The sequence below is a fragment of the Anopheles funestus genome, chromosome 3RL (genome assembly GCF_943734845.2).
Source record: "Anopheles funestus chromosome 3RL, idAnoFuneDA-416_04, whole genome shotgun sequence".
NCBI lineage: Eukaryota > Metazoa > Arthropoda > Insecta > Diptera > Culicidae > Anopheles > Anopheles funestus.
In genome coordinates, this window is record NC_064599.1 from 72,175,142 (window position 1) to 72,199,099 (window position 23,958).

General features: G+C 40.7%; 2 protein-coding genes across 2 annotated transcripts; one reads left to right on the forward strand and one right to left on the reverse strand.

Annotated features, from left to right (window-relative positions):
• The first annotated feature begins 19,350 nt into the window (after nucleotides 1-19,350).
• On the forward strand, nucleotides 19,351-21,400 carry LOC125768466 (uncharacterized). Its single transcript, XM_049436168.1, has 3 exons — nucleotides 19,351-19,573; nucleotides 19,649-20,632; nucleotides 20,700-21,400. Exons 1-3 carry the CDS (start codon nucleotides 19,454-19,456, stop codon nucleotides 21,372-21,374), a joined length of 1,779 nt encoding a protein of 592 aa, XP_049292125.1. The 5' UTR covers nucleotides 19,351-19,453; the 3' UTR covers nucleotides 21,375-21,400.
• A 132-nt stretch (nucleotides 21,401-21,532) lies between these two features.
• On the reverse strand, nucleotides 21,533-23,901 carry LOC125768474 (nischarin). The gene is made up of 4 exons (XM_049436182.1): nucleotides 22,888-23,901; nucleotides 22,661-22,785; nucleotides 22,197-22,599; nucleotides 21,533-22,117 (listed from the first exon to the last, which is right to left on the reverse strand). The coding sequence occupies exons 1-4, from the start codon at nucleotides 23,636-23,638 to the stop codon at nucleotides 21,876-21,878; spliced, it is 1,521 nt and encodes a 506-aa protein (XP_049292139.1). The 5' UTR covers nucleotides 23,639-23,901; the 3' UTR covers nucleotides 21,533-21,875.
• Nucleotides 23,902-23,958: the final 57 nt, after the last annotated feature.

The following is a 23,958-nucleotide window of genomic DNA, read 5'->3' on the forward strand; positions in this document are numbered from 1 at the left end:
ATACATTTCGATCGTTCAAAAAACTGAATGAAATAAAACAAACAACTACCGAATAAAGAAGCGACACAGTTGCGAACAGACGGGACGAACCGCGACGTACCGGTACTGTGTTTTAATTAGCCGGCCTACGTCAACTGCCATATTGAGAGGGGATCCACCAGTTAAGCGGGCAACGGTGCCGTCGCGAATCGTCTCATCACCGGGCACCGGGCAAGGGTAATTAATTTGCGGAAATTGCTTTTAAAGGTGAAAAATTACGACACGCCACTTCGGAGAATTTTCGTACGGATTCGAACGAAATGTTGCCATTTGCCGAACTTAGAATGTGGTAGCGAAATGAAGTTGAATTCGTTGTGTCGTTAGCGTTTAAAAGTAGGGAGAAAGGATGGAAGAAAATTAAAATGAAATTAAAAACTCTTCTAGAACTTGAATCTAGAAAATAATATTTTTCCGCTTTTAATTTTTTCATATATTTAAATTGTATCGATACTTTATTTTTTTAAAATAAATATGGATATATGATCTTTATTATTTCATGTTAACATTGTTAATGTTATTCCTTAAGAATGTCCAGGCCATATTAAAGTATATTACAGTTTAATTATAAATTTATATATATTAAAAATATATTATTATAATTAATTATAAATAAAATAAATAAATAAAAATATAATATTTATATTCTGAATGCTTTATTTTCCCATAGCACATCGCAACAAATGTAATAATTTGTATACAATTAAATTTAAAAAAAATTATTTAATTCTACTTTTTTGTTCTGCTTTTATTTTCTATTCCTTTTCCCGAAAAAACTTTATGATTGAATTAAATAATTCACCATTTTCCCTCACACACTGCTTTCAACGTACAGCGTACAGGCAAGATAACAATCTGGCGAGTTGCCTAAATTGCTTTGCCAAGAAAAAACAAACAAACCGTGTCCGTACAATTATTACCGCAATTATGTCAATTTGGTTGATTTGATCATGTTGACCGAAACATTGCGTACATATTTTAAACCCCCCCCCCTCTCATTACGTTAGCACAAATGCACCCAAATGAGCAGCATTCCATCCCTTCCACGGCACTCTGTTCACCTGTAGCACGGCAGGCAGTTTCTTTTCAATAAAGTACAAACCTCCCAAATCAGCCATTTCCCACCAACCACCTGTCCGGCCGTGTTGCTTGCCCGGCAAAGGACCTTCGGGGATCACTAGATTGTACATAATACAAAACATGAAACAAAAGGGAAAAAAAGTGTAACAAATTATTTGCTCCATGGCCGCCGGGTGAATGTTGTTCGTGGCTTGATTTTTTGTTTCTCGCGTAAGAATCAAATCAAACAGCCAAAACCTACATAAAACGATTGAGAAAAATCTCCGAAAACACGAGCCGGCCCGGGATGAGCAATCAGGCGGGAAAAGCTTACTGCAAAAATGTTCTACCCTTCCTGAAAAGCTTACGCGAATTTCGCAACCCCCTTCATGAGCTGTGGGGCCTTTCACCCTGTTGTTTTGTATTTGCTCCCTTTCGGTCAGTATTCATTTCGCTTCATTCTTAATTTGTCCGGCAGGCGATTATATTCTTGCCGGGTTTGTGTACTTTTCGTTCACCTTTCCTTCCCATTTTGATGAACCTCACTTACGGGCTTTTTCTGCTTGCTTGGTTTGGTTTAGTTTACATTACTTCCACACCGGGTTGCTTTTTAATACTTTTTCCTACCGCGCGCATTGGTTCCGCGTTGGCTAATTTTCTCCACGCTGTGTTTGTTGCTCTTTTTCCGCGTGGTTCGAACGATACGAAAGGGTGCTGCTCATACGTGGTGGCGGTCCATCGGTACCCTGCTAAAGAATACACACTAATTGCCGAAACGCCACCAAGCGAACCCAGACTAAACTTCTTGTTTTGCTTACCGTCGCCCTATGCGCTGAATGAAACATTGTAATTTTCTGTTTTGTTTTCTTGCTGTTTTCCATTCGTTCTTTACTTTTAATGTTTATCATTATGTGAAAGGTAAAGCTAATTGATTTATATTATTGTGTTATTTATTCGCTTCATTTTTCATTTCTCTTTTTATCGTTAGTTTACTTTCAATTTATTTACTTTGTTTTATTTTACTAAATTTAATTTTACATATTGTTTTACTTAAAGCGGCAAAGACAAAATGATTCATTACATGCAAATATTATTTAAAAAATTGAGTTTTCAAATAAATTAATTTTAAGTTTTCGGTAAAATCTTCAGTGATAGTTCCAATTCGAGTCATGGGCAGATTCATATCATGAATCTCAGAGATTTGTTAAGATCTCTAAAAAATCTAAAGACGAACTTATGAATCACCAAAAAAAGGTAAAAAATCATCAAAGAAGATTTTGGTTGTACATGGAATCGTACGCTTATCCTAGACAAGAAAATTGCATCTGGATAGTTTGAGAGAGTTCTTGGGTTATTTTACATATACATAAAGTTTTATTTTGGATAATCTTTGGAAAATCACGATTAATTTTATTCTTTCGAGATAAATTCATAAACCTTTAGAGCTCTTCCGAAATTCATGAATTTTTACAATAGCGATTCAGATTCATTCATTTGATCGATTCATGAATCTGAATCAAATTTACTTAATTTATTAATAAATATACAATTTAAAACATTTGTTTTTCTTTCTTTGCAGTTATGTGGATACTGATTCACAATGAATGAGTGAATTGAATTTTACCTAAGAGTGAGTTGCTTCAAATCTCCAAGCAGCGTTTTCATAACTCTTTTACAATGAGCAATTGAACTAATGAGTGAGTTAGTTTATGATCTATTCCTTCGCGACAACTATCAACTCAGTCATGAATTCAAAACTTTATGAGTGAGTTAAAACGTTACCTTATCTTCTTGTAACTCACTCACTCTGATTTAATTCTCCCGCAAGAGAGTCTCTTCTCCACTTCACCGTACCGCATGTCACGCATAAAAGACTTTTTCCTTCTAGCAACTTCGTTAGCTCGCAAGTGATCTGCTGGGGGAATGGAAAATTGAAACAGATGACTGCAAGAAACCCATCGACTGGGATGAAAGGGGGGAAAAAGCCACCCAGTGTAGGGCAGGACAGGGTGTCGAAGCCGAACCCATTGGCGGGATAATAATATGCAGCATAATGCCGTGCGCTTTTATAATAAAAGTCAAAAAATCATCCTGGGTGGTCCGTTGGCTGAATGTGGAAGGAAATGAAAGAATACGGAAAACAAAAACAAAACAACAACAAAAAGCAGCAACATATATTCGAAGGCCAACTTCCTCGTCCATTCCCGCCCCAACACTCACACACGTTACGTCGGAGACTTTTCGATCATTTGCGATCTCTCGCCGGTTACTTTTTAGTAAGTTGCGTGTGTTTGTGTTCAGCGTTTTTGTTTTGGTTTTTATTTTCCCCCGCCATCGTGTAGACCTCACCAGTGCAGATAAGCTGGCAGCGCCATGACACACAGGAAAATCCGTACCAAACTCTTTAACCGACACGTGCAGATCACGCTAGAAAAACTGTCGTCCAGTTCCGGACCTGGACTTGGCAAACGTTGGTGTGGTTTTTGTGTTCGGATCAGCCCATTGTTGGACCTCCGGTCCATCGGTATGATAAAACTTCGATAGACGACAAGCGACATGCTTAATTTAGTCCCTTTTTTTATTGGCCTTCTACAGAAAACATTTTTATTGAGCAATATAAGACTTAGGCCGTACGGGTGGTTGTAAATTTTACCGTAGCTTCTTCGTGTCTCACATCTGCGCTCGGTATGACATTGTGCAGTTAGTTTACAGATTTATTGCGTCAATGGCAAGCTTTGCGATTGGGTTATCGTTGCTTTTTTTTTCTCTCTCTCTCTCTCTCTCTCTCTCTCTCTCTTCACATCATTTGGCTTTTCTTTCTTCTACCATCTTTGGGCAATCAGCTTCGAAGTGTCTTTTGTATTTTTATAAGATATTAATTGTTTTGATAAAATAATCACTGCAATTTTATTACTTTTTTACTTCAAAATTATCCACTGTTATTTTCAATCTATGTTATCTAACAACGTTTTTTACACGTTTTGTGTATTTCGTTATAGTCTTTCGTAAATGGGAGTATTGTTATAAAACCTTTTCGATTTATTACTGTTTTTGTTATACATATTCTTCTTTCGTTATATTTTTTTTCCTTTTAATGTATTTTCTTTTTTTATAGAGTGTGTTGTTTAACTTTTCTGTACAACATTTTTTGTGTCTTTTAATTTATATTTACTTTTTATTATACAACTTTTTTTATATGTTTTACATGTTGTGTTTGAATTAAATTTGTTGTTTTCTTATTAAAACATGTTTTGATTTATTGTTTTGAAATGTTGTATATTAATATTAGTTAATATTAATATTAGTTTAAGTTTAAACTTTCTTCCTTTTCAAATTAATTTGTAAGATTTCATTTTACATGTTTGAAAATCTATCGGCTTGGCATGTCCTACTCTTCCTTGCGGTCAGGATTCATTTATCCATCGTCATCTTCACCGTCGCGTAAGCCATTTATTGCATCTTGTTGCGCTTCATCCCCTCGAACGCCGGACGGGCGATCCACTCATCCTTTAGCCACGCTTCCCATTGAACCCATACCGAATACCGTGAACGATTTCATACCAAGACACGAAACATTGGCAAAGAAAACCAACAACAAAAAAACCAAACCCATTTGGCCCGAAAAGCCACCATCAGATCAGCGGCCCCAGACATTTCGATTGAAATTCGTAGACGGATTAAGCCGCGGCAGATGAACTCATCCATAATATTTAGGCAATTTGTGCCTGTGCTGTGTGGTCTTTAGCGATTATTTACCATTTCGGTACGATCGTTCCCATTCGTTCCGCTCGCTCTCATGTCGCCCCTTTCGGCAGTAGCAAGCATCCAATGTTGGAGCCCACCCCAAAAACGATCGAACAAGGAGGAATGGGTTTTATCAACATCGAATTTGGCATTCGAACGTATTCGGCGAACATTTTAGTGTTGTGATGTGTTACTGGTGTTTTTTCTTTTCATTTTTGCTTTCGCTCTATCCATCGATACTTCACTACGGCAGAGCAAATAACAGCCAAAAACAACACAGAAACAACATACTCGTACGGGCCGAAATTCGTTTTGGAAAGGATTAGGGTAAATCGGCTAATTAATTAGCATTAGATTAGCAATACAGGTTTATTAGACGCCAGAATCGGCCGCTACCGTCTTGTCCTGCGTCGGGCGCCGTACCAACATTCTTCACCCTGTTCATTCTGCTGATGCGTTCGTTGTAAAAGTGAGTGAAAAAAGCACACACATATCCAGCAAAACTTACCGATTTATTGGTTTCATAAATTAGCAACTCTCCACGCACCGATGCACGATCAACAATGAGGCGTCCAGCAATACAGACATCGAAATCGCACATCATGCAAACGACTGGGAACAAAGCAAAAAAAACGTGCAATTTATGAGAGGATTATTATTGCGGCTTAACCGATGAAATCTCACCCACTGCATATTGCACTCTCGCTTCGCTTCCTTCCATTAATTGCTTTCGTTCTTTTTTCTCCTCTGTCCTCCAGTAAACGCTCATCTACCCGTGTAAGCTATCAATATTCTCTAAATGGTGTACCGTTTCGCCTTTTTTTTGTTTTCACCCCCATTTACCCATATACCACCTACGTTGATGTGAACTGATCGACCATTTCCAACTTGTAAGCATATGCAAAACACACTACCCCTGGTTAAGCAATTTCAAGCGATCGATCAACCGCTACCGTTCTGGTGGTATTCAGTTCCAGTAGCTGACGGGATGCGACAACATCTAATGATGTACCATTTGTCACATTTTTGGACACACAAGCACTGGGCTACGATACGGAAAAATCAACCTTTACATAAACCTTTTACCAAAGTGCAGTGGTTTTTTGATGTTATAAATATATTCAAAAAGTTTTTATTTTCAAAATAGTCACAAAAGGATATGAAAATAGAAAAAGTATCAAGTTTAGTCCTAAACGTACATTACGAATGTTTTGCATGGAATGATTGTTGGCAAAACAATCCAATGTCGACTATGTCGACTTTCAATGTTTTGCGTAACGATAACACAGATTTCAATGCTAGCATATCCAATCTTGAATTACACTTGCAACAACATATGCCAAGGTACTTACACTACACACAGTAATTCAATATTTTGAATAACTTCGTAAAACTGGCAGAGAACTGAGAATTTCAAGAGCACCATACTCTGAAGCTTTTTCAAGAAAAATTATAGGAATAGATCTGAAATCCTTGGACATTCAGCAAGTAATTCACAAATCTAAGTCATTATATCTACAACACAAAGGTTAATTGCTAAACATGTTTGGAAACTATTCTAGATAGAGATGAGAATTACAACTCTTTTTAGTGAGTCAACTCAGAGTGAATGTGTCTTTATTAGGAGTCAGCTCGTTTAACGACTCATTTCGGAGTCACAAAAAAACCCGGCATAAACGTTACTTGCTTGCGTTACATTACTTGAGTGAAAAGAAACACATTGCAACCAATTGATTTTTTTTTCAAAATTACTCAAAAAAAAGGTAAGGCTATAGCCTTAGGAAAATTTCAAATTTTTAGAATTTTTTTATTTTTTTATGATTTTTCATCCTTTTTTTTACTTAAAGCATTATTTGAGTGAAAAGTAACTTATCGCAACCAATTGGCATTAAAATAAATCAATTTAAATTTTTTTGCAAAATTTCCCAAAAAAAAACGTAAGGGGTAAGCCTTATGAAACTTTCGAGTGGAAAATTTTTTTGAATTTTTTTTCCGATTTTTTATTCTTTTTTTAATTTAACGCATTATTTGAGTGAAAAGAAACTCATTGCAACAAATTCGCATTAAAATATATCTATTTTTTTAATTTTGCTGTATTGCTCAAAAATGAGGAAAATTATACATTTTCTCAAACAGGGTAAGGAACTTGGTTCCTCAAATAACTTCTGGCACAGACAATTAAGGGCATGGCCGTCCAAGAAGAAAATGTAGCCATTGGTGCCATCTATTGACCACAGGTTAAATATTGGCGATTCATTGGATACCGACCGAGTTATAGGCAAAACTTGGTGCAAAAATGAGGAAAATTTTACATTTTCTCAAACAGGGTATGGAACATGGTTCCTGGCAAAAACTTCTGGCACAGACAGCTGAAGGCAAGGCCGTCCAAGAAGAAAATGTAGCCATTGGTGCCATCTATTGACCACAGGTTAAATATTGGCGATTCATTGGATACCAACCGAGTTATAGGCAAAACTTGATGCAAAAATGAGCCTTAGGAGATTGGCAAATTTATAGATTTTTTTAATTTTTTTTATTATTTTTTATTATTATTTTTATTTAAAGCATTACTTGAGTGAAAAGAAACACATTGCAACCAATTGGCAATAAAATAAATCAATTTATTTTTTTTTGCAAAATTTTCCAAAACAGTTTTCCAATTACGTTTAAAATTCATGAATTTTCCCAATGACATAGCTACATACTGAACTTAATGTACAGTATGTACATATGGTAGTACATTAATCAAAATCGTACACAATCACCCGACACAAGCATTGTACAAGGATCACATCTATGGTTCATCGAAATCAATCATTATTATATCCTGAGAGAAGAAACAGCTTTGATTTTAATCTTTACCTAACCAATACCACCATCAGGAGAACGATCATTCATCTGTGTAAATGGTGACGGTTTGTGACGAAAAACTGTCACATTTGACAAATATGCCATACGATCGCGCAAACATGATAGCACACAGGATTCCCCATGTACCGGTGAAAAATAATAACCAGCAAAAAGGATGCAATGGAGTTCTTTTTCCTTTTTTGTGTTGCTTTTTAAGAAATCCTCCTTACACAATGATCTTTCAAATTGACGACAACAAACATACGCACAGCAACGTTGTTCAGCGTGCACTCAAAATACCCACAGTCCTTCTCAGGAAAGGTGCCAAAAGCTAACATCGTAAGATTGTTCGCTTTGGTTGAAAATTCCTTTTCTAGCACACCTTTTCCCACTTTTGCTTTTCCCAGCTTCTTTGCAGTCTTTGGCACCTACCGAGAAGTCCTTTAATGCACTGCTAAGCAAAAGCCGTTTTCGGTTTTTTGTTGTTTTGGCACAAACACACAAATATTTGTTGTGTTTCGTTTGTTATTCTTCTTCTTCTGCGGGTTCCAGGAGGGGGGAAAAACAATTGGCTTTTGTCTGCTTTTGGAAGGAGCTTAGGAAAATCTGCGTACACAGGCACAGTTGGACATTGCTCAACGTGGTTTCGTTTGCTGATACAGAACGGCCCCGAGGTTAAGATGCTATGGAGATGTGGAAGGCTTTTTTTCTTCTCTCACTTCTTTTTTGTACACGATCGTGCACTCAACGTACTTGGACAGGATTAAGTGTGGAGTTAGACAGAAAAAAAGAAAACTAGACAACAACAACAAAGTATGCCCGGTAGGGTGCAGTTTTTATTGCGGTTTTGACATTTGTGGAGCATTCGTAACAAGGACCTTTCCAAGGACTTTTCAGTGTCTTGCAAAACTGTGCCACCATCACACGTTTCTGCCCTGGGCTGTATCTGTGTGTGGTCTTGTTTGCCGTGTTTTTTCTGGGTTTTGTTTTTAAAGCCGTACAACTTGTTGTTGGCTTTTGTCTTGTCACATTTTTGCCACTGGCTGCCACATGTTGAGTGAATGTTTCTACAAAAACACATCGTTCCATGTCGAATGTAATGCAAAGCCTTACGTTTTTATTTTATTTTTCGTTAAAAAAATAAATCATGCCAGAAACCCTTTTTTTAATCTTTTGCAAGCCCGTTCAATTGCATCGAAGCAAAAGGCTCGAAACGTCGTTAAATCTTTCATTTTTTTCCTTCTCCCATAAGTATAATCCCTACACCATCACCATCATTCAACACACCATAAATACAGTCATCAATCGTCTACCGATGAAGCTTCTTTTTTTTTTTGCTCATAATACTACGCGAACTCCAATGGAGAAGAAATGAAGACGATTAACATAAACATATTTCCCGGAATGAAGTCGCTCGTAACGGGCATTCCAAACGGGAAACATCCTTTCGGGCCTTTACCCGGGTGAGATCACCGATTGGGACGATTAAAACCCGAGTTGGCAGTCAAAAATCATCAGAAATCGACGATAACTGTCAATCACCGATAAATAAAACACTCCTGCCGGTTGCGGCACCTATTGATCGTACACGGGGATGGTGGCCCACGCACATTTGATTCGAAGTTTTTTTTCTTTTTGGCAGGGAAAAAAGCAAATTGCCAACTTTTCGATCTTCATAAATGTGATGAAAGAGAATGGAGGGAACACCAAATCGGCATTCATGGTTACTATTAAGTTAAATTCTCATATTTTTTTTACCGATGTTCATTGGAAATGTTGTAAATCATTGGAAGGAAGCAACTCATAAATTGTCAATTTCGCTAATGTTCTCATATTATCGGGTTGTATCATTAGATAACGAAATGATGCGAACTGATGGCGAAACCAGAGTTGTGTGAAAAGATAGACAACAAATTATGATTCATCTTCTACAGAGATGATCGTTTCTGTGATCTTATTTGCCGTCGTTTTAGAATGTTTCAATGTTGTGTTTTCTATTGGAAAAAGAATATTTTCCTGGTAATTTTTATACACCACTTCTCAACAGAGTGAGTTGAGTTACACTCGCTGTAACTCCCTGTAACTCCTTGTGACATTCACGTCTGCAAAGAGTTATTCGCTTGGTGGGATGGATTCGGGAATGTGCATTATGAGTTACTAGAAACGCAGTAGCGATCTAATAACTAAAAGAAAAATACGATATAAAAATACATACTTCAAACTACAAAAAACGGAATGTAGGAATTGCCTTGGAAAATTTATGTATTCAGATCCAGAACTCATTTGGCCAAGCAAAAATGCCAAATCTAATTAAATGCCTAGTATCAGTAGCCTATCACGACGATCGGTGGATGGATTATATGGAACTTATATAGTTCTAGTACTCAAATATGCCATAGAGACATGGACTTTGTTAAACCTCCACGCTGGAGAGGAATATCGCTATGACTTTTACTGTCATTCGAATGCCACCGGATGACCCATCCCGTGAAATCCTTTCAGATTGCCCACATGGAGGAGTCGAGATACGTCCAAACTATTTGGGAGTGATGGCGTTGGCACGTTCTCCAGAAAGGGCGGGATATCAGATTGGCAGGCGAGGAACCTCGACTGAGAGCGGTTTAGAGGTCTCCTGCAGTAGGCAAAGGTCGTATATCTCATTATAGTACATCAATTAATTTTAAACCTGAGCCCTCGGACATATGTAGAAAAAGTTTGAACGAATCCAGTCACTCAAGAAATGTCTCTAGTAATGAAATACCTCAAAATATCTTTATCCAAAAGTCATCTCATAAGAACTTATTTCTCAACAAATGTGTTCTTTCAAGACATTTCTTATCAGTTTATAAATTCTGACAATCATATTATAATTTTTTGTCATTTATTTCATTTCCAATAAACTCATACTTTAATTAGCTGATGTATTAAACTGTAATCCACAGAACACAAGACATCGAATTAAAACCAACGATCGGAATTATATTTAACATACAAACATGCAGCTTCTGGATCGAAAATGAATCACAACCGTTACCGTGCTACAAACCGTACGGCAAGATGCAGACTACGCACCCGAACACAAACCATTTCACCGTTTGCCTTTCTACATACTTTCTACCCGTGCTGCGGTACGAAAGCAACAGCAAATACACAACTCGGATCGCTTGATCCGTCGGGCGAACATTCGCGTAAAGATCGCGATCGGCGAGTAGCCAACCGGTAGCCGGGCGCCGGCGTTGTGAGTTGTTTGTTGCCGGTCTGGGGCCGTCGTCTTCGTCCGTGCATTTGGCTAATTACCCTTCATTTGTTACGGAACACAGCGTTCCCACCTATCCCACCGGTTGCCGTTGTTCCTTCGTTTGCAACCAACACCCGGGAGCCATCGGGTGGTTTTGTTTTGCGGGCCCACCCAAGCATTCGAAACCGTCCGTAAACAGACTCTAGGAACCAAAGGTAGCTGCCGGTGGCGCTACGAAACCGTCCGGTCGACCCAGTGGTATGGGATTGGTTACGGGCTGTGAGGGTTATTTTGTCGGGCAATTATTTGCGATTATGAAAAGCCGGCCCCACCCTGCTCGATACTCCCGAATCGATCGCGGATTCCGGGGTAGGAGGGGGGGCATCGCTCCTTATCCACCGGGCACCGATCCAACCCTCCAAAAACTTCCATTAATACTTTCGGTAGTTGCTTATTTGTGACCACCAACGAAGCGGCCCAGTGCTCGAAACCGTACGTGATAGGAAACTCGGTATGGTTGATCTATTTCGTTCCATATGTTTGCACGTATCTGTTTTGTTTGGTTTGATTATGTTTTGTTTATTTTGCAACTTAATTAAGTTCTGAATACAGTTGATGTTTTTTTTCCAAATGAAAATCGTTTGGTATATTTTTTTTTTATTTTCATGGAAAGTTGCTTTTCGTTATTAATTTCTTGTTGCATTACAAGTTTTTGTGATTTTTTCAAATTAAACGTACTTATTATAAATCAAAATACCATTTTTTTAGTTGCATATGTTCAAACACTTGATATAAAAATCAAATGCCGATTTTTCAGTGCCATATTTGTTTAAATCATTTAAAGTTTATTAAACCTCAACATAGCTTAATAAGCTCAGAATGTTAAATAAATAAATTGAGCAAAAAATGTTATTCCAGAAATTGTAATACATAAATCAAACACTTCTCACTAAAGTTGATCAGATCGTCACCGAAGCGGAAGTAATATTTCCGGAGTCTTTCACTGGCCTGGAGCTGGAAGTGGGATTTTCTTAATCAATTGGGACACAGGCAAGATTAGCATATCCCGGCCTGGTCGACAGACAGCCGGTTACAAATTTATATCCGCATGCTTGAGAACAGTTGGTCCGAAAACAGCGGCGCAACGCCGAAAGAACGGCGAACGAAGCGTACTGTGGGATGATATCGGGCAAAAGGGTTCCAACAAGGCGTGTGTCACCATTGGTCTGACCCAGCAAAGGCAAGAGTTGTCCTTATCCCCCCGAGATATTGCCCTTCCCGGACCCAAAAAAAAAAATAAAGGAGAGCAAAGACGTTCACCAATCGTCTCGATGGTAGATGGTATTTTTTTTTTTCGTTTCGCTGGAAGATCAAGCATCGCGAGTGGACATTGCGACGACTGGCCGTATTCGATGGTGGTCGGAAAACGGAAATGTCGAAGTTAAGGTTTTATTTTTTTATATATTTTCTTGCTACAACTCTCTCCTCATTGCTCCTCCTTCCTTCCCACCCAGAACCCAAATGGCCAACGATTGCTTCATGGCCGGAAAAAGACATACAGACACCGCCCGGTGAGGGAACGGTCCAAGCGAACCCATGATCTGAAGGGATACATTACAAGCGACGTTCATTAGGAGGAAACGTGTGCCTCCACCGTGTGGAAACAGGGCGATCGTGCGGGAATCGAAAGCGCGAGACCACCAACGACGTTCGGATGGTTTGAAATTGAAATTAAATTTGTCATGTTTGAAACGGTTTAGATATTAATATTATTATTCCTCTTTTACCGTGGGCGTGCGGACCGAATGGCGAAGAACGTCAATACTAACAACAACAACAAAAAAAAAACAAGAACAAGAATATGGTTGGGAGGAGAAAAGGAGGATGCAAGAAGCGGGTTGAAGTAACAAACAGTGAAGTGTGCTCTCGAGCATTACCTATTCGCTCTCGAAGGGGAAAATTTTCGAGATAAAAAAACCGGACGGTTTGCTTGAGAGTTGCGACCTCCGGCGATGAGGAAAAATGATGAATGAATGGAAGTCCCCGGGAGCAACCTTGGCGGCAACAGCAGCAGCAGCGGCGGCGGTTGTAAAGCGCCCGGGGAATGATCCGTTCTGGTCTATGATTATGTGACTTGCAGTCTATACGCTTCAACCGGCAAAGGCGAGTGGTTGTTTGTTGTTTGTTTTTTTTTTTGTTGTTTATGTCGCACAGCCACCGGCAAATATCAGAACTTTCGCAGTAACGATACGGAAGGCGGCAAAAATACATATGTAGTAACGTAACATATGCACGCAATTAGCTTCGGCTGCGAGTAAGGCGTGTTTTTGCGACCATTTTCGTTATGCTTTTGGACACGCTTTCAAGTGGTTATCGCTTAAGTTTACAAATGTTTTACAATACTACAATAATAGAATAAAATAAAACAGAGCCTAACAACAGGGTTGCCAAATGGAATGTCAAAATTACAGTGCTGTTACATAGCATTTAAGTATTCAATATTTCCAATAATATGGTTCCTTAATTTTACGGAGCCAGAGCTACTTAACGATCCTAATTCCCTCTCTTGGTAGTCAACGGATACTAATAGCTATTCAATACTGAGGATCTTCCTCACGAGCTCAGCTTTGAATAAGGAGAGTCAATGTCTCAGAAGTGCTTGTCAGAAGTGACATTTTCAGGCCGGTTTAATACGTACTCCACTGAAGTTTTGAACGATCTTCAGAGTACGTCACCTATTAGTATACCACCTCAGTATAGCTTGACATTTATTAGCAGAACCACAGATTATGTCTGTAATCATTTTAGAATAGTTGTTAATCAATAATGTCATCACAAACATTCACCTAATGGACCTGGCAACTTAAACCTGGGATGTCACTAATCAGCACTACTTTGATAACTTCTCTACATTGGTCCTCCACAGAATGCTTGCTGTTAATGATTGTGCCACAATTACGTCTTCATTCCAGCAATTACCTCAGCTGCTTCTTTTGGGACATTACAAGATCAAGAAGCCTGCTTTTTCTGGCTTTTCTTGACTTCAATTACTGGTAGCGAGACAGTTAGTCGTGTGAAAGAGGATACAGGATTTGATACACGGTCTTGAGGTGTAGTACCGGTAATGCTACCGGGGTGTTACGACAGCTTGAGTGACTATTTTTATCTTGATTCTTATTATCTTGCCTATGCTTTTCAGCTGATCCGTTCTCTTTAATTGATCTGGTCTAAGATTATCTCAGAAGATCTAAGATCGAAGCTGGACATAGTGCCTAACATTTGTGAAGTTCGGATGCATTTCTGTTGCGAAGTTCTACGCCTTTATCCAAGTCGATTGAGATTTTGGGACAATTGAGGATTTGTCTACCAAGGTATTTGCACATGCGGGTAGTTTGGAGGACCAAACAAATTAACTAACTCGTTGAAGAGACTTATTCTAACTTGCGGAAGAACCAGCTTACGTTGTCCGTTTGACCATAGGTACAACAGGTTTAAGTTCTACCGTAATCCACTGTTATTGTCTGGGCTGGGTCCATAGACCATAGTTATTCCAACAAGTTTCATCTCTCTTTCCATTTTCTCCAAAATTTGTCAAATGATAAAGTTCTAGTTTATAATTGTAACTTTATGTCCGACTAAATCTACCAAACATAAACCAAATTTATTTACAAAAACCGACCGGACCACACCGTTTCCTATACAGTATCTACGGTCACCAAGCTTCTAGCTTTGGTGCGTACATTTCAGTTACCCGGTTTGGTCTGGTGGCTTGACCGAAAATGGGGTTGCCGAAAATTGGACCACACACACGCGCGGCCACACAGGACGGCCACACAGCAGCTAATCATACGGTAGCGCGCCATGTTCGTGTGCGGTTGTGGCCTTAAAAATCCGATTCGCCCAGCCGGTAGCTAGATCAAATGTGGCATTGCAGAGCGAGAAGGAAGAAGCCACAAAAAAAAGCGAAGCCGAGGCCCAGTTGATGAAAGGGGACAGTTGAAATTTGAAGAATAAGATGCAATAAGATGAGGTTTGGTTTTGGGCCTAATGAAGTGGTTGATAAATTGACCCGATAGCCCACGGTACAGGCGGAATGTCACGAGGTAACACGGTAGCCACACGACAGGACTAGGCACATTAATGGGAATGAGGTATTTGTTTTTTTTATTGTTCTTGGGTTTTGTGTATGGTAGCTGTTCAGAATAGAAAAAAGGGAACCCATTCCTTCTGAAGAGAAATTGACTAATTCTAGATAATCTTATCAGTGAGTAGGTATAATATACCATTTTAGATCAACCATTAGCGAATGACTTCATAATGTAAGATCAAGTTATTGGACATGCTATTGCTAGGTTACAGTAACCTGCATCCACCAGAAAGATTTAACCATTGGTTTTAATTGAAAATTTCATTTCAAATAATAAAAATCCAATAATTATGTCCCCGCTAGTAGCGCTATAAACTCAAAACAAATGTACTTCGTTAGTTTTGAAAAATAAATAACTGAAATGACATTAAAGCATAGTTCGTTGGACCGTTTCATTCCATTACCCATTGCCCATTACCTGTGCCACAGTGCCGATAATTTTCAATAAACCATTTTCCCCGACGTCTAATTAACCGATTTGTGCAGCAGAATAGATGCAACCGGTTTGGCCCCATTGGCGTACAATACCGGTCCGAGGTACACCAGTCAACAGGTTTTTCCACGACTCTTCCTCTCAGCAGTGTGATGAGACTAGAAGGCAACAGATCTCCCAATCTAACCACCTGCTCAGCTTCATCTTCGTTGGCGTCACCCCTTTCCAGAAGTGAGTGTCCTTCGATCGGCGATAACGATCCACGGTCATGATTATACCGGTGTGGCTAATCTTATAATTATCAACCATCAACAGCATCGTAACCAGTGTCGTGGCTTTACACATTAGTGCTGAAACGGTTGATATGCTGGGTGTTTCGCACGGTGGTATTGGAAGATGTGTCTCCGGTGGTGGTCACCAACCGTGTTGAATCTATTATGGTTTGATGAGTTTGTTTAATGGCCAACAATGAAATAACCGCTTTCCCATGGCAAAAATCTAACAGTGGAACACCCCGTTGCTGTTCACTAATTAAATGGTTCTGGTATTTGATGGGATCGTCATCGCAATACCCGCCTTGTGACGCAATGCTACTAATAGTAGTGTCAACGAACCTTCGCCTATCTGCAAGCAAAAAAAATAAATAAAGCTCCAAATGCTCAATCCGAAAACAGCTGAACGAATCCCAAAAACTTGTGGATGGCATTGGGATATCTTCATTTCCCTGTCCTAGGTCGATGCCGTAACGTGCTGTAACGTTCCGTAAAGAGAGCACGTACAGATGATGAGAGTACGAGCGAGAGCGAACGAGAGAGAGAGAGAGAGAGAGAGAGAGAGAGAGAGAGAGAGAGGGAGCCCTCCGATCAGCAGGGCACCACCAGCAGGGCCAAAGGAAACGAACTGGCCAAAGGAAACAGAAAAAAAGGACCACACACAATGCATACTCTGACAGCCGGAGCAGCAGCAGCAGCAACAACAACAGCGGACGGAGAGTCGATCCGAGAAGAGACCAATGAGCCTAACAGCAACAGCGAAGCAACCGAACCGATCCGCTTCAGACCACCCAGCACGGTTCGCTCCGGGACCACACAAGTCGAAAAACGCACATTTTTGATCGCACACTTACACGACGGGACGCTCCTGCCCTTGCCCCGGTCGGTCACCACACTCATGCCACGTCGTGTCATCATCGGCGAGATGATGGCGCGTTCGCAAACCGTAGACGACGATAGCCGACTACGGTTCCGCTTGGAACCGGGTGAACGATGGATGGATGGATGGATGGATGGACAGCTTCGGCACAATCAGAAAACTGATCTACTGAACCCCAACCTTCGTTGCTTACCCTACCCACACCAAGCTCCAGGCCGCGGTAACTACACCATTTTGGTGCCACTTATTATCCCGTCGGTTTGGTTGGCACCGATGCGTGAAGTACAGCTCTCCTCAGTGTGTTGCAAATTTTGGGGGGCCGTGAAGAGCAATGCACACGCTTTTCCTTTTGCCCGGCGACGACTAATGTCACCTGTGCGAAGCGAACGTTTTGAGAAGATGCCCCATTCCATATCCTTCAACGGATCTTGCGTAAGTGGTTGGGGTGGTGGTTTTTGGGTTGGAGCAAAATAAATGGTTCACCGGGATGGTAGATGCGTGTCGCGAACTCTAGCATGAAAGGGTAACGTCTACTATTAATGCTAATTTTAAAGTTTTAAAATCGATTTTAATTTGCCTAAACAGGAAGGTTGAGTTTCATAGAGTAGAATAAAGTGTTTGTAGCGCCTGGAAATATGCAATTATACATTTGTTAAATTACAGCAGAACGTCGATTATCCGGGGTGTTTGGGACCGCATTAATGCCGGTTAATCGAATTCCACGGATAATAGTTCCTTAAATATCAAGGTGATTTATATATCTAGATAAACCGTATATAGTATCTATATGGTGGTCCTTTTGATGCTAATAATGATTCTGAATCAAGCAAATTATTATCAAATAACAATTAAAATTTAGAACGTAAAATAAAATCATTTCAAATATATCGTTTGGTGACGATTTTAATAATTTTAACCAACCTGACATCAGTACAATTGTTCACCACGGTTCAACAGCGTTCAATTTTCAGCGCACGGTTAATCCGCCCCCGGATTATCGACGTTCTACTGTACTTTCAATGATTTATACGGTGTTAAGAGACAATTTGAAAGTATCCTAGCACTCGTTTCGGAACTGATGAAATATGTTGCACAGATTAAGAGCTATATAAGGAATGGGTGTTAAAAATATCATTATGCATTATGTTGATGGCTATTGACAGAGACACAGTATTAAATGCTATAGCAAATATTAGTTTTGTCTTCTAATAAGAGGACTTTGGAAAATCTCAAAATTAGCTCTTTTTTGTAAATTGTAATAACTTTTTAGACGTCCAAGTAGAAAACTCCCTATGCTGATCGTTAGCACGCAGAAACCATATATTTCGCCTTTTACTGCGCGTCCGCATCTTTGACGATCAACGCAACGTGCGACACAAAGATCGCACAAGAATTCTAATTATCGCATAGTTGCTGCAAAAACCAATCCGCTAGCGAATATCTAGGAAATCACTCGGCACTTCAGATAGATGCAATGATGAAATGGGATCCAAAACTCCGAGTGTCGTAAAAAAGTTGGTGCTTTGATTTCAATTCCCTCCTTCACGCATACGATCCACCATTTACCCTTAGACAGCATTTGATTATATTCTCCATCAGCTATTCTGACATCTTCTTCAGACATCAACGATTTACATTAGAAAGCCTTAGCACCCCTTTATCGACGCACCCGTACGTCCACTTTTGGTCATCTTTATTCAAGCTCCCTTTTCATTCTGCGTAACCATCATCTTGGTCCCCCCCATCCGGAATCTAGTTCTACCATGGAATGTCCCGCGATATCCGAACGACGATCGGGCGGACGGAATAGCAGCGAAAGATTTATGGTTTTGCTTAGAGGGTGGTCTCGTTGTAAAGAGACGATTATGTGCGCGATAGGGGCCCCCGAGATCCGGCCGGGTGAAGATTAATTGTTACCTCCCGCTTCAGTGATTTCCTGGTGCGTTTTTCAACCCTCCCGGCTGGAAATAAACTCGAACCCGCTTCCCGATGTCAATCATAAACTGTCAACGGTGAACTAATGAAATCGTTTTCCATTTGGTTGCCGTACGGTTTGCTCTCTCTGTGTGGGAAAGACCATTTAATTGAGTATAGAGTTTCCAACGATCATGCTATCTAGTATGTGTCACAATATGGTGGAACGATAAACGTTATTACACGGATAATGTTACGTGTAATCAAATACAAATTAACGACCCTGGCTGGTATGGTTTTTAATATCGCTACATAAGTATTTGATTGCTTTTAGTTCACTCTAAGAATAAATACAAATCAAATAGAAAATGAGGGCTTTGTTTAATGTTCCGTACAGCATTGCAGAGATGAAAAGGATTCTCATTTCAAGTCATTATTTTTTTTCACGACTAATAATGAAGAGAATTCAAAGTTTAATCATTGAAACAACGAAATTGTGCATCAGCCATGCTTGTTGTATTTTCCCGCCATCATCTGACAGATCATTTATCGGGTAAGTCTTTGTAACGCTTCGTAACGCTTGCTACAAATGGCGAGCGGAAGATCACAGTGGATAATTCTAATAAATTATTTGTTAACTTCGTAAAATATCAACAATTATTTTATTACAATGCAAATAAACAATAAATATAAATCATATGTGTATTACGCAATGGAAACAATGTAAAGGAATGTAAATTTAAATTCCTTTACAAAAATGCCATCCACTCATGACCTTTGCGTTAACCATAGTGCTTTGTTTGTTTGTGTATTGTTTTTATTATCACCTGTTCCCGCTCGCTCAATTGTGCAAAGTATTTAGAATTGAAAAGCATTTGAAATGGATGCAAATGATGAAAGTTGTGAACCTTCCAGTAAAAGACGTAAAATAGAACATTCTGAAACAACTACAGTGGAGGATCAAACTGAGATTGATCACATTAACCGGCTTCCATATGAGGTAACTATGGGACCACTTGCACTTGCATCAACGAACATCTGTTGATAAAGTTTTTGTTTCGGTAAATCATTTTAGATTTTTTGTAGAATATTCAAAATGCTTTACTTCAAAGAACAGCTACAGTGCAGTCTGGTGTGCCTGCGGTGGCATGCGATTTTACGCTCCGACCCATTCATAAACCAAATACAGTTCAACTTCAGCCATTGCTTCGGATTGCCAATGAGGATAAATCGTCAGCTGTATATGGAAAGTTGTGTACACTGTATATTTCACGATTGTGGTTCATATCCCGATCTTGAGGATCAAAAGAAAATTATGGACATGGTACGGCAGGCACAATGTGCCGAAGACGAACCCGGACCATCGACCCGGCTAACCGGTGGATTAACCTCAGAACAGTACCTTTTCTCCGGCAAGCTACCGTTAAAGACGCTAGAGATAAGGGCAACGTTCGATCGAATGCGTCGCTTTCTAGGAGATCGGTTACAGGCAATGAAAAATCTTCAAGAACTTCGATTAACCGTTTTACCCGAAGCACTGGAAGATGTACCGGCGGAAGAAGCCCCGTATTGGAACATCGCACACGATACTCTCCCTGTGCTGGTATGGGAACTGTACGCAAACACCAACGGGTACGAACTCAAGCTTCCCGCACTCGAAAAGTTTCGGCTCGAAATAGCAAACGATTGCGATCTGAAATCCATTATGAACCACAGCACGCAACTGGTCGAGCTTACGGTGTGGTTTTACTTCGAACGTGCGATGGAACAGACGCTTACCTTGCCGTTTCCGAAGCTGAAAAAGCTAACCGTGAAACGTTTCGACGGCAAACTCAATTCACCCGATCCGAACACGCGTGTTGACGATATGTCGGCGGAACGATTCGTTCGAAACGCTCCACTGCTGGAGGATATTTACTTCGATTCGAACACCGTTACATTCCGACTATTTCGTGCCATTTGTCTGTTCGGTGCTAATATGCTGCGAAGGCTCACGGTACGTGATGTCATCTTTCCGCGCGATTTGTTTCTGTACATTCTAGAGCTGAAGAACCTGGAAGTAAGCGAATACTAGCCATTAATGCCGTACACTAGAATGTAAATCTCCTATTTTTCTATTGCTCCAGTTTTTAAGGCTCAAAAACTGCATCCTGGAGGAAGGAAGCCGTCTGCGAATGGTGGACTTTCCACGGTTGCAACATCTGGAACTACTCGCTAGTGGGACCTGCTTCCGGCTCGATGTTAGCTTTGCTCACATACGACGCTTCAAATACAGCATGGATTCACAGCTTTCCCGACTATGCCGTAATATGATAATGCTGGAAGATTTGGAAATTAAGCTACGCACCATGGCACCGGTCGCCGAACACATCCGGGAACACTTTCACTCAATTGCGCTGCTTGCGAACCTGCGTACGTTGCGCATCAATGGCATGCGAACGAATATCCGCCCGTGGGCTTTCTGCAAACCGATGCCAGCGGTTGAACGTTTAATTTTGCGCAAGTGTAATCTGTTGCGCTGTAATTTTAAGGACATACGAAAACTGTTTCCCAAGCTGAAGGTGCTTGAGCTGGATGCTACCCGCATCGCGTACAAACAGCTTCCGAACGGTGTAAAACCGATGGCACATTTGCAGCGCCGATTGAAGGAGTATTTGTCTGATTGTTGCGTGACGGTAAATCCTGCATCGAGCGCGGAGCTAGTGAGTACGGTGCTAAAGATGGAAGATGAACGACGATGGAACTTGCATCTAATCGAAACAGATGGTATAAGTATGGTAAAGTTGAAGAAAAGCAAATAATTTTTTTAAAGAGGTAGGTAAGTATTTTTAAACAAGTTTTTGTAGCATTTTTTTTGTGAAGTGAAGTTAATATTTCCATGCCGTTGGGCAAGCATTAAGAAGTGGAAGATGATGCTGTTGTGATACCTCACACGGTTAATAATAAAATGCCAAATAAATACTTACACAGATAGCTGTATTATATTGCATCAGACCCTTCGTTTTATACTCTAGCGCACCTCGGTGTGGTATGCAATGCTTACGTTACGATATTTAAAAAAATAATCCTCCGAACGGTACGTGTTCTGGTCAACGGTAGGTAAAATATCTCTGGTTGCTTTGATAATTCAGCTTTGCTGTAAAGTTTTACGCTATATAAACATGCGGCCTATCGTGTCGTGACACAAACTCGTGAACCAAACAAATTTTACTTGCAAAACAAAACACACCAAACGTCGTTGGACACAAAACAGCTCTGTCTTGTGTTTCGGGATAAACTCTCCACTGGAATGTAACGTAACTTCATCTGCTTTCTCCACCGCTCGTTCCCGCCCGTTCGGCATCGTTCGCGTCTGGAGCATCTCCCTCCGAGGTGTTGCTTGGATCGAGTAGGCTGTGCAGCTTACGATGGGATTTCTGTGCCGATATACGCAACGCCGAATGAACGAGCGCCATATCGTACTCGGTTTGATTGCCCTTCTCATTGTCGAGATAGATTTCCTGCAACCGGTCGCCGAAGCGCGAAAGCACACGGGCACGATAATCTGCACGGAAGATGAGGAAGAGAAATTACATTGTTAATCAGCACGCCACAACGAAAAAGAGGTAAGTTTTAAATCGTACCAACACCACCCGCAACAGGATTTCCCATCAGGCGCAAATTCTCCACCAAAGGCAAATTACCGATGTAATCGATTTCGTTTATATCGTCTATTAAATTGCAACTCAAATCCAGATTCACGAGCGAGTAAAGTTTGCCGAGTCCCTCCAGCAAACGGATACGGTTTTGCGAAAGATTCAGTGTAACCAAATTGCCCAACTGTACGTGCCAGTTCGGACACTGCTCTATCCGGTTGCATCGCAGGCTGAGTGTCTGCAGATTGTTCAGATGGCTAAGGTGAGCAATACTTTCCAGCTTGTTCTTGTCCAGGAACAGATCCTTCAGGCTGGGAAAAAGCCGTATCGTTCGATCGATTGCCGTGAGCTGATTTTCCTTAAAGACGGCATGCCGTAGGTTTTTCCATTGCTAAAAATAAAAAGCGTATCAAGTAAGTACGTTTCTTTAAAATTATTTCCACTGTGTTTACCTTCGATTTGTCCAGCTCATCCTCCGCCGCATCTTTATGGACATTATCACACAGCGCAATTTGGCAGATTTGTTTCGTTTCACTTTTGTACACCTCTATCCTCGAGAGCGTTTCACGCAAGGCACCTAAAACGACATGCAACGAACGAAGTAAGCACCGCGTCCTAAACCTTGTAAAACCTGCCTTTGGCGCTTGCATCATTCCCCACTATCGGCACACGTACTGACCTACATTTTGAATGTTTTCCGTCGGCACGCCGTAAATGATGAGATTACGCAACACCTTGAACACGCTCAGCTCGTACCGTAGCTGCACCGGGATGAGATTGCTGCTGCCGATCGGTTTATGTAGCGCGTGTGGAATGTACTTATCCGTATCGTCATCGTACAGGATCGTCGGCAGACTGTTCTTCGTCGGCAGCACGATGATTGTCTCGAGCTGCGCACAAAAGTCCAGTATGTGGGAGAAATTATAGTTGCTGCAGGCTGCCTCCGTCGGTGGGCATGGTATCTTTAGCCGCTCGCTGATGGCGTGCAGCTCCAGCACCGAGAAGCCGTACTTTTTCGACTTGGCCAAGAATGCGTCACCGCGCAGAAACAGTGAGCTGGCGAGATGCTGCACCAGAAAGATAATGTCGTACCGGTGGAAATCGAGAAACTCGACAAACTCCCGTGGCATTGTAATTTTCAGAAAGATAAGCATCTCCTTCAGGTACTGCTCGAGCGCTTCCTGGCGCTTTTTCAGAAACGTGGGACTCTTGTTGCCAATCACCTTCTTCGGTGGTAGCTTATCCTTCGAGACGCCCCGTTCCGATACGAGACGCTCGTGCAGTTCGGCAAAGTCGCGAAACCGATGGTTCACCGTCCACATTACTTGACCACATTTGACTAAAATTTCGTAGTAATTCACACTGTCGACCGTGATTATACGAGGGATCGAGATGGTGGTTTCGTTTGCATGCAGCTGATAATTGGACATCTTTGTACCGTGCGCGTAGAAGCTGTAGTTGGTGGCAATCTGGTCTACACAATATGGTTCAATCGAAAGTTCTGCCGCACAACACGTGTGTTAGCCGTTTCCGCTCGACAGGCTGCTGGGGCGCGATCACGTTTCCATCCCTTTGTAAAGCCAATGCATTTATCAATTTAAGCGAATAAAGGTTGCAATCAAAGAACAAACACAGGGAGATGCAGGACGGTTCACAAACAAAATAAAAACATTTCTTAATCATTCGAGAGGAATTTTTTGCCCAAATGACAACTGTACGCCACCCAAGTAACAAATCCAAAAGGCCTTTC

What these genes read in the sequence shown, in the direction of transcription:
- LOC125768474 (XM_049436182.1), bottom strand. Translation starts at nt 23,638, where the DNA reads ATGTCCAATTATCAGCTGCATGCAAACGAAACCACCATCTCGATCCCT. An exon ending in GGAAAACATTCAAAATGTAG is followed by an intron (nt 22,786 to 22,887) that starts GTCAGTACGTGT and finishes ATGTCGTTTTAG; the next exon opens with GTGCCTTGCGTGAAACGCTC. An exon ending in TCCTGTTGCGGGTGGTGTTG is followed by an intron (nt 22,118 to 22,196) that starts GTACGATTTAAA and finishes TCTTCCGTGCAG; the next exon opens with ATTATCGTGCCCGTGTGCTT.
- LOC125768466 (XM_049436168.1), top strand. Translation starts at nt 19,454, where the DNA reads ATGGATGCAAATGATGAAAGTTGTGAACCTTCCAGTAAAAGACGTAAA. An exon ending in TTAACCGGCTTCCATATGAG is followed by an intron (nt 19,574 to 19,648) that starts GTAACTATGGGA and finishes AAATCATTTTAG; the next exon opens with ATTTTTTGTAGAATATTCAA. An exon ending in TAGAGCTGAAGAACCTGGAA is followed by an intron (nt 20,633 to 20,699) that starts GTAAGCGAATAC and finishes CTATTGCTCCAG; the next exon opens with TTTTTAAGGCTCAAAAACTG.